A 10293-nucleotide genomic window follows, 5' to 3' on the forward strand; every position below is an offset into this window, starting at 1 on the left:
TCCATTCGTCTGAAATGCAGGGGGCGCTGTAGCAACAAGGGCATGGAGAATATTGTTTCATCAAAATGAAGCTGTAAAGGGACTGATCAGATTTCCACTTCCTGTTTGGATTTAGTGTTTTTCATAATTTCCATTGGGATATTGCATAAAAATAAATGCTTTAATCAACAATTATTGTTTATAAATAAAAATAAGTTATAATTTTACTTTTATTATTTGTTTTCTTATGTAGATTCTTTTACAATTGAATTTATATCACAAAATTATACATTTTTCTTTTAAAAGCTGTAGGATTTTTTTTATTAATACATTTGCACTTGCATGTAGTTGTTGAGTTTTTTGTCTCATACTCTAAAGCTAATAACAAACTTATAAGCATTTTTTTCTAAATAAAATAAAGTATCTTGGCTGATATTTTTTTCTTGTTTTTAAAGCCACTTGGTGGGAATAGTTGCCAATAACGGAGTTCTGTCATATGAGGCTGCTCTGAAAGGAAGTCACTTCATCCAGCTGTGCGACCAGAGGGACATCCCATTAATCTTCCTTCAGAACACGGCGCCTACTGAAGCGCTGACGCTGTCAACAAAGCAGGTATTTCACCAAATGAAAGCATAAAGAAAACAAAAAACAATGAACACAACAAATGGATTGATGGTCTCTCTTGCAGGCGGAGATAAACAGTAACCGACTAAAGGCTCAAGGTTCAATGATGGCAGCTGTGGCGTGTGCTTCCGTTCCTAAAATCACGGTGGTTACTGGTGGTTGCCATGGAGCTGACAGCTATGCGATGGTGGGGGAGTGTAAATATCATTCTTTCTCATTGCAGGACAGGACGCATAGCGGATTGAGTTGACCGTGAATGTTTTTTTTTTTTTTATCTCCAGTGTGGACGGGCGTTTGAACCGAATTTTCTCTTCCTGTGGCCCAATGCCAGAGTGTCCGTGACTGCTCCAGGACATGTTGGAGCTCTGCTTCCTCGTGATGACTATGAGGAGGAGGAGAAGCTGAACAGGAGGCTGGACGAAGAGAGTTCTGCTTTCTTTTCCTCTGGCAGAATGTGGGACGATGGAGTCATTTTGCCTCAGGACACCAGACAGGTAAAAACTGAAATGGATTGGAGGATATTTGGGAGAATCCTTGACATTTTTTTTTTCATTACAGATTCTTAGAGACTCTCTGGACATCATCAAACAGCAGCATTATCAGCTGTCTACAAAGAAATCTCAGTCCATGCTCCTACGTATGTAGAAGCATCAGTGCTCACCTCACCTTTTAGATTCTGAAAATGATTTGCTGCTGGACTCTGTGGTTAAAGTTCCAATAAGCTCTCCAGCTATACAGGAAGGATATTTGCCCATATGAGGAGATTGAGGTCAGATTTCTATGTGATATTAAAACGAGTGTGTTTTTATGCACTCATTTAGATTTAATATGAAGTGATTTTTTTTTTTTAACCATAGTGCCTCAAGTTCTGGCTTTAATATTTTCTTTTTTACATGACAAGATTCAGTTTAGCAAAAACTGTAAGAAAAAAGTTGTAATTTTCTATCAGTGGCACAAAATCATCTTTAAAATGTTTACAATCTGTGTTTAAAATATTTTTAAATAGTACAAATTCTGACTTTAACTTTGAATTAAATGTAAAAAAAATATATACTTGTTTGTAAATAAAACAAAAAAGAAGCTGAATTTATTTGACACTTCTTGTTTTTATGTGCCTAATGTGTCAAAGTACATACATTTGTGGCAAAAAAAGTTTTTCTTGTAAAAAATAATGGGTTGATTTACAAACCAAAAACACTCAAATTTATTGTAATGTGTCATTATCTAACTGAACCATTTATACCTGTTTAATTGTATATAATAAAAATAAGAAATGGTATACGAAGTAGTTGTTGTCTGCCTTTCTGCCTTCCAAAATAAAGACTTGTAGATTGAAATGTGTAGATATGATCTCCAAAAGGAGATAAACATCACAATAAGACATTGTCATGGTGATTTATGATGAATAGTTTAATTTTAAAATAATAGCTTAAGGTCAATTCAGTTCATGAGTAGTTTCTATTTTCTACTAATAATGTTTCACACATATATTGGAATAAAAACATGACATTTTAAAAAAAATTTCTTTATGCATGCATGGCTCCCTCCTGCGTCCAAAACTCGACTAATAATCTGTGAGACATAAGAATGTCATTTAAATGCAAATTTGAATAAATGTTTCCAGTTCATGATAATTCAATGTTGCTGCTGTTTTGTAAACCAGTTTGGCTTCACTAAATGAAATTCGGAGATAATTGCCTGATGATGGATGGAGTCATGGTTTGTACAACCCGTGCAAAGTGACGGGGATGATGGCGTTGACCTCTGCTCTGGCCACTTCTGTCAGCTTCATGGCGTCCAGAACCAGCAGGAATCCTGGTCTCTCTGTACCCGGTTTCACCACGATGCTCAGGAGCACACCTGGAGAAATCATAGAATTAGACTTTCTTCCTTTTATGATAAAAAGTTATAAAGCAGGTGACAGATATTAGTAAAAATCACGTTACAAATAGTTTTTATTTTGCTGTATCCAGTATTTGCCGGATCCAAATGAAGGTGCTTTACTCACTACCTTGTCTAATGTAAAGCTAACAACCTTAGGATCGTACCATCATCCTCCTGTGTGGCTCCAGGTGTGGCGACAAAGATCGGCTCTGATGGATAACAATCCTCCTCCTGCCACACCCAGGTCTCTTTAGTCTGCACGTTCAGCTTGACAATCTGCAGCAACAACCAAAAAATGCTCAACTTTACAAGAATCTGTTTCCATCTGCACACTGTGGAAAGTAAAGGTGTTCCTACCCGGTCAGGGATGAAGTGGTTCAGTCCGAGGCCGTAGGCAAAGGAGTATTTCTTTCCACAACACTGAGAGTAGTTGATTTGTGGAAATTCAAAAGCTGTGATAGACGGAGACATCTGCAGTTTAGGGTTTGAAATTTGATACTCAAAACTTAAATATTGACTTTCTTTACTTCAGAAATCTACATCTATATATGTGTGTCACCTTGTCTTGGTCCAGAAAAGAGCACTTCAGGTTCAAGCCAGATGGTGCCGTCGCTGCAAAGAACAGCTGTTGCGGTGGTGTAGGACAGAGAGACCAGGTTCTTGCCCTGCTCCTCCTGTTCACACAGACACAGGATGTGTTCATGTGTCTGTGAGAAATCTGGACTTCAGATGTGAAATATGTTTGCAACAACATAACACAGAAAGCCCATAGTTGAGAGTTATTTTTGTCAGAGTTTGAAACTAACAATCTGCTTTTGAATCTTTTTTTTTATTTCTATTAAAGCACATCTGCCATTTAATGTTAGTTTTTATATGATAAAGTTGAACTCTAGACAATTTAAATAAAAGAGGCTCATTTGAATTTGACTTTTTAAAACTTCATTGATTTTTAAGCAATTTAACAAAAAAAAAAGAGAAATAAGCCAATAAAAATGCAAACATATTAACTCTATTTCAGAAGTTATTCATAAATAGATGTGAAAATAATAATAAATAAAGAAAATGATGTCATAGTATCTTCTCAACATTAAAGCTGCTCTTAAGTATGACGATTGTCAAACATTTTGATAAATTGCTTGAAAGAGTGTGGGAAGAAGCATGTTTATAAAACCCCTATTTCAAGTTAAACTGTGTTAATATTGTCAAAAATTATATCACATGTAGGAACTTTTTTATGGATTTAACGAAGAAATAACAAGAATGTTGCTTGATATTTAAATCTTGCTGCTAAAAAGCTGTTTTTAAATAACACATTTTTTAAACTCTGTGTAAATATATTTTTTTCTCTAAGAACAAAAAGAGAATGTAAGAAATTAATCCCAGCACTTTATTTTAAACTAGATTCTCTTTTCACATTTCTTTCATGTAAAAGAAATCAAATGGATAGTAATGACAGCAGGGAAATAAAATAATTTAGTTGAACTGAAATAAAGTATATTGATAATCCTAATCAATGTTTTATTTTCCCTGTAATTCTAGTGTCTACCCATAGGTGGTGCACTAAAATTAATTGGCCTTTATTTAGGTGCAGAAAGTTATTATACATTCCTGAGATTTTTAAGAATTTTGTTGTTTTTCTGACTTTTATGTCTGTATTCTGAGTTGGACGTTCCTATGCCCCGATCATTCCAACACCACATGAATGCAGCATTTCTCTAAATTCATATTTTCCATGAGGAACATCAACCCATTGGTGCAATTGACACTAAATTGAGAACAAAAGTCACAAAATTGAAATAAAAATGACAAGATATTTGCTTAATTTTCAATCAATATTGAAGCATGTTTGTGTCCAGATTCCATATTATTTCTCTCTTTTATGAGGCAGATTCTCAAACATTCCACACATCTGCTCATGGTTCTGCCAAATTTTAGAATCGTTTTGGCCCAGGAGTCAAATAGTTTGCCCAACCCTGATTTAAACAGTATAACTATTTTTAAAAATCTGTTTCTTTTCTTGTGTTAAAAGCAATAATAAAAGTAATATTTTCAAAAGAAACTGCTGATAAGAATGTGCTCCAATCAGAAAAGTAATGGAAACTAATGGTGAAAGACTTTACCTAATGTGTCATGTGCACGTTGAGACTGACCTTGTGAATATCCAGCGGCAGAACGTATCGCCTGACCTCCGGTTGGGGAGCTTTTGCTGCAGCTTTCTTCACCTCCTCCCACTCCTCCCTCAGGTTGGCCAGATAAAGGTAGTTATACACAAACTCATGACTGCAGAGCAACACACAGGGAAACCATGAGACCAAAACACGTCGTCAAGCCCTGCCTGTCACTGACTCACCCTTTCCACGTGCAGAGGTCCACCACGATGAAGCCCTGGTCCTCATAGGTGTTGATGTGATGGAACAGGTTGAAAGCAGATGTCCGGAACTTGTGGCTGCTCATATAAGCTCCTGGGTTCTTAGTGCTCAAGTGGAACCATGTCTGCATCACAGAAACGTAAAGTTTAGCGTCATTGTTGCAACGTTTTGGTAAAATGAATTTCAAGCTCCAATCCGAGATCAAAAATGGAAATAGTGGGAGTCTACCCCCATGCTCTCGCAGGTTTCAAAGCAGTCCATGTATGTGGTTCCTCTGATGCTCCAGGCCGACAGGAACTTCAGCAGGTTGATCTTCACAGGTTGCTCCACAAATACAAAATAGTTGTTGGTCATGCCAAAACTGTGCAAAGGGAGACATAAATAGTAAAACAAAAAAATGACTTTCATGAAATATGTTTCTTTTGAAATCAAACGTGCCATCTTCATGAGATGACTCCATACCTGTGCACATAGGAGGGCTTCAACCTCTCACTGCTTGGTAGTTGAACAACAATTTGGGATTTCTCAATGGGGTCTGATTTATCTGCAAATAGATGGAAACGTGCATATTTCTCCAAGAAAGTCAATGACTTATCTCCTCTACTCAAGGGAAATGTGAATCTGGCAAAGATGGAGGGACTCACCTTTCTGTGTAGGGGGGATCTTCACGATGTTGTAAGCCAGACTCATGTTTTTGCCAAAGCAGTTACCGATATTGTAGACCGTACCATCTGCTTCGATGTGTGGGTGAGCTGTAAGACCGTTCACTGAGAGATACTTACACAGATCCACCTGGAGCAGACATTAAAAAAAAGAAAAACTCATGTTTTTTTTCACATTATCATCATATATGAGAAAGAAAATATTTTTCCATTTTGCTTAATTAAACCATTTAAAGGATGCAGCAATGCAAACTGACTGAAATCCAAATAAATTGAATGTGTTTTATTCATGTAAACCTTGACCCTATAAAAGCATTTTGCATTAAAAAAAGAAAAAACTTGTGTTTTTCATAATTTTCTTCATGTTTTTAATGCTCGTGTTTTTTATTAAAATTAATTCTTAGAAAACTACAAAAGCAAGCAATGGTTTCAGAATGTTGAAGTTCTTTGTAAAAATTAAACATGTAAACTAAAACATCCAAAAAATGTCTATTCATCTGCCATTCAATCATATTTTTTTCTTCTGGTCTTGATTGGCTTTTGAGTATGTTTGTTGACTAATCTGTTCATGATCTCTACATAATCTTCCCACCTGTTTTATAGTCTCCAGAGAATCAGGATCCACCTTTGTGATGTAGTTGGTTTCAGTGACAGCATAGAAGTCTTCGCCAATCGGATAAATGTTAACTAAACAGTTATCAGTCACCTCAATTCCTTTGAAGTACGAGAAGAACCTAAATACATCAACACAAGAAAACATCTGATAAATTCATAATTATCCAGCAATTATTATAAATGTGTGCAATAAGCAGAATTAGGATGTGTGCACTATGAAAAACGTAAAATTAGAACAAACAATATGGCAAAAACGGATTTGGAAGTCACTGATTGTGCAAATGGAATCACACATCCACTCTGCGATCCTGAATGTGATCTCCTTTAAATAATTTAATGGTGCAGAAAATAAGTATAGTCATAAAATCACGGAATTAAACTGTAATACATCGTTTCAACCTGTAGGGGCAGCACACAGACAGTTTCTGATTATATTTTCAAGAATTAAAAAGTTTATTTCAGTTTGATAAAAATTTGGCAATGACAAACAGACAGCCTCTTTAGAGCCCCATTTATAGAGGTCAACAGCCAAAAACTGTTGATTTAGGGTTTGGTTACCCTTTAAGTCACTGTTAACCAATATAAAACTCATGTGGGGTAACCTGATGTCTGTGTGGTTACCTGGAGAAAATGTTTTTGCAGGGGTCTGGATAAGCCACGGTGCCAAATTCAGTGATAACCACTCGGTTTTCTGTCATGGCACGAACGTAACAGTCTGTCCTAATAAATCTGAAACCAATAATAAAAAGTTAGCATTCAAGTTAACAATAAAAGAAGCATTTTCTTGACCTATAAATAACAACAAACACAAGAAGTTGTTTATAATTGCTACTACAGTTAGACTTTATGTTGACCATTAGGTCACACCAAATTCCTTTAGTCACACCAAATCTGTAAAGTGAGCCACTTCACAAAAAAACAAACCTTTAGCATAATAAAAATGGTTAGTTTTCAGTATTGTTAAAAAAATGCTATGGCAAAGTCTTCTTACTTTCTGTTGTACGTCACCTGACCGTTCCTCAGGTCAAACTTGTGCATGAGAGCCTGTCCATCAAACAGGTGGTGGAAGGGTTCATCTCCCACCTCAAAAAGACCGGGACCCATTCTGAGGAGACTGCCCCCCAGCCATGATGGGATAGCGCCTGGGGAGACAGGATTGAACATCCTCTTATTTATGTTTTTGGTTTGTTTTTTTTTTTTGACAAAAAATGAAAAATTCTTCTGTTGGTGTGCTGCTCTTATATTATCTTTATTTTACCACTTATTTGAGCAGGAATGGGTTCATCCAGCTCCTCCACTGTCTCAAAGATCTTCTTATAGCCTGCAGCAGGATGCTCCACACTGAAAAGAGATGAAAATACAGCAATTCCACAACACAATTAATCAAAAGAGTACTTTTCTTTCAAATACTACAGAAAAACATCCAGTATGAAGTAATGTTTTTTTTTATAAAAAACAGTGCCTCCTATGTAATTCTAGAATTTTCCGCATCAAGACAAGGAAATATCACCTGTTTCTTATTTTGCCGTTAAATACCTGTCATATGTTGTGATCCAAAATGTGTTGGCGCATCTCACAAGATGAATAAATCAGAGGGAAACGTTTTGACAGTTCAGCATGCTGGCAATTTTGACAATTTTATTTTGTTGCCAATTTTTTTGCAGACTTGTTGGTGTACCAAATATGTGACTCAGTCTAAGCAAACTGTAGTGGCGGATGTATTCCAGGATCCAAAAATAAATAAATAAGACAGTGAAACTGGGGGAAGGAGCCCAAACTAAAAGGGAAAAAATAAGGAACTGAATACTGATACAAAAAACAAGATCTCAAGTCATGGATCTGCAGAAACAGCAAACAATTGAGCTAAATATTTATTGAAAGATTAACTCGATCATGGAAGCAAATGTGGTATAGTACTGAAACCACATAAAGACAGATGAAGAGTTTAAAACTCTAGTTTCAAACTGCAAAAGTCCTGCACACTCAGAAATACAGAAAACAATCACACCTGGATTTATTTTTATTTGCTAATGGTGTTGAGCAGGTTAAATTGCCTGGAAATATCAGATATTTGGAACAACTATTAGTTTGAATCAAGTATTATCCCAAAAAATCTGACTAGAAAGAAAAAAAAAAACTTGAAAACACCCTTATTTCTTCATTACACCACATTTGTAGAAAAAGTTGAGATTTGCACGTTTGGATTCTGTTGGCCATTGTCCTTCAGAGCCATATGTTATTAGGGAGCTTAAATTAGTTTGCTTTACTTTCTCTGTTGTTTGACAAACAATCTGTTTTCACTCTGCTGCTGATCTGCATCTGGTTTTACTCACATTGCATACCAGACTTTAGGTGATGGGCCACACCACACTTAAGCTCTCACCTCTGCCATGTAATTCAGACTTTTAGAAAAAACAAATAGGTAGAATTCAAGTGGGACTTTACAGATTCACTGCATTATTTATTTGGGAAATTATCGACGATTCACATAAAGCCTGTATAGTGCAGCTGTAGTAAAATGATTCCAAACCATAATACTCCCACCTCAGTGGTTGATAGTGAAGAATTGTGCATTGATGATGCCAAAAAAGGTTAGAAAGGTCAAAAATAATCAACATCAACTCCTGGTAAACATTTTCTATGATTCAAAGTTACCTTTAATAGATTTTACAAACATCAACTTCCAACATTAATTTTAGAAATTGAGACACAGATTTGCAGTTTTAGTGATTAAGTCTTTGTTGTTGTTGCTGCTTTCTTCTTTATTTTGCTGCTCCCTCCATTTTACTGGTTTCCCTCTCCTGCTTTTGATTTTTTTTTTACCCTCTCAATGCTGCAGATTTTTTTTGCCTACAATGAATTTCTGTCCAGTTTGGGTTTGCCTATCTTCTATTTACAGCCTGTGTCATCGGACATATTTTCAGATGATTCACTGGATGATTTCAGCCAAACAACTGCATCTGCCTGCAGCTCTTTTCTGCTTTCAATCCAGAAAATCAATATTTGCAACCTCTAAAAAGTTCCAAAGTTTTCTTTTTCTGAAAGGAACATCTGAAACAGTACATAGAAAGTGTTACTCACCGGCTGACCATGTTGCTCTTTTAATGTTCTTGCTTTTGTCGTCCCCACAGTCAAATACGTTGGTTGCAGAAGAGTTTGGCTTAGATTTAAGCCACAATTTTTTTTCTTGCAGAAGGGAATGGAAATGTAGGCTCCCTGCCCCTTTTTGCCATAATCCCTCCCCTTTTCCATCCTTCCTCACTTCTCCTTTTCCTTTCATGTCCTCAGCTCCCCCTACCCGACCTCCTCAAGCCTTACCCAGAGTTGAACAAACCTGCTTTGTCTGGGGACTCTTTTCAGTCCTCAAATCCTAACAGTCTTCTGAGGTCACCTACACAGGGCTCTTGTCATCCAGTGAACACAAACTCTCCCACCAGAATAGGATTCAGGCAGCACCTTCCAACAGCGTAAGTGTTGTTGCAAAAACTGTTTCTGTCTAATTAGTTCCAGACATCCTCTGCGATTTTTACTCAGCTGCAGCTTGGAGAGGCTTTGGGGGGGGGGGTGCCACTTCTGTTATCTGGAGTTTTGATAAATGAAACGGAACAAAAGTCGCTCTTCAAAAGGACTGAAAGGACGGTGATCTGTCATCCAGTGTGTGCGGGTTTCTGATGAGACAGGCACCTCAGAAAGCAGATTTAGAGCAGTTATAACACTTTCACCACAAAGTTAAGTTTGCTTTGCAAAATGAGCAACTTAATTTATATGCTAATTATGGCAGATGCAGACACAACTACCCATTTATTTGATTTGAATTACTTCCTCAGATCAAGATCGTGGGAGTTTATCTTAAGATTGTCAATGAAGAGACAGGGTTTACTTATGCTTCATGTATTATTGAGTCATGTCAGCTGCTTTGGATGAACTTCAACAGGCTCTCTAAAGCCAATAAAAAAAATTGGTTCTCCTGTGTAAATCCTGACCACTATCCACAAACTACTAAAACACTGGGAAGTGATAAACATTTCCAGAAATAGCCAATCAAACTAAATTTAAACGCACATCAGCGTCACACAGCATCCAAAGTTGAAATGTTAAAACTAAAACCACTACTTAAAAAAAAAAAAAATTCAGGAAAACATTATAAAAAGTAAGTATTT

The 10293-nt window shown here is 36.5% G+C and overlaps 2 protein-coding genes across 4 annotated transcripts in view; one reads left to right on the plus strand and one right to left on the minus strand.

The window, feature by feature from the left end:
* Window positions 1-1430, plus strand: part of si:ch211-198n5.11 (methylcrotonoyl-coenzyme A carboxylase 2) — a 5401-nt gene extending 3971 nt beyond the window's left edge. Inside the window, exons 9-12 of the mRNA XM_024279494.2 lie at window positions 435-591; window positions 668-790; window positions 885-1097; window positions 1162-1430. Of these exons, the coding sequence (XP_024135262.1) occupies window positions 435-591; window positions 668-790; window positions 885-1097; window positions 1162-1248 (580 nt within the window). The 3' untranslated portion in view covers window positions 1249-1430. The remainder of the gene's footprint in view (window positions 1-434; window positions 592-667; window positions 791-884; window positions 1098-1161) is intronic.
* A 559-nt stretch (window positions 1431-1989) lies between these two features.
* LOC112150125 (retinal Mueller cells isomerohydrolase) lies at window positions 1990-10005 on the minus strand. Of its 3 annotated transcripts, XM_024278137.2 has the most exons (15): window positions 9215-10003; window positions 7392-7474; window positions 7125-7275; window positions 6755-6862; window positions 6111-6252; window positions 5501-5648; window positions 5319-5400; window positions 5085-5217; window positions 4838-4980; window positions 4638-4767; window positions 3047-3161; window positions 2845-2939; window positions 2652-2763; window positions 2302-2463; window positions 1990-2175 (listed from the first exon to the last, which is right to left on the minus strand). In XM_024278137.2, exons 1-14 carry the CDS (start codon window positions 9223-9225, stop codon window positions 2318-2320), a joined length of 1599 nt encoding a protein of 532 aa, XP_024133905.1. In that variant the 5' UTR covers window positions 9226-10003; the 3' UTR covers window positions 1990-2175; window positions 2302-2317. The 3 variants fall into 3 exon arrangements, with proteins under 3 accessions (XP_024133905.1, XP_036067479.1, XP_024133904.1); XM_036211586.1 differs by having other exon boundaries at window positions 1990-2463; window positions 4638-4725; window positions 9215-10005; XM_024278136.2 differs by having other exon boundaries at window positions 1990-2463; window positions 9215-10000.
* Between the last annotated feature and the right edge of the window lie 288 nt (window positions 10006-10293).

Source organism: Oryzias melastigma, linkage group LG4 (genome assembly GCF_002922805.2).
Source record: "Oryzias melastigma strain HK-1 linkage group LG4, ASM292280v2, whole genome shotgun sequence".
Classification (NCBI taxonomy): Eukaryota; Metazoa; Chordata; class Actinopteri; order Beloniformes; family Adrianichthyidae; genus Oryzias; species Oryzias melastigma.

Bases quoted from the DNA above. Each gene is read 5' to 3' on its own strand.
- LOC112150125 (XM_024278137.2), bottom strand. The intron at 6,863-7,124 runs GTAAGAAGACTT...TATTGGTTTCAG, and splicing joins CAGGTGACGTACAACAGAAA to ATTTATTAGGACAGACTGTT. The intron at 5,649-6,110 runs GTGGGAAGATTA...TGTCTGCTCCAG, and splicing joins CTCTGGAGACTATAAAACAG to GTGGATCTGTGTAAGTATCT.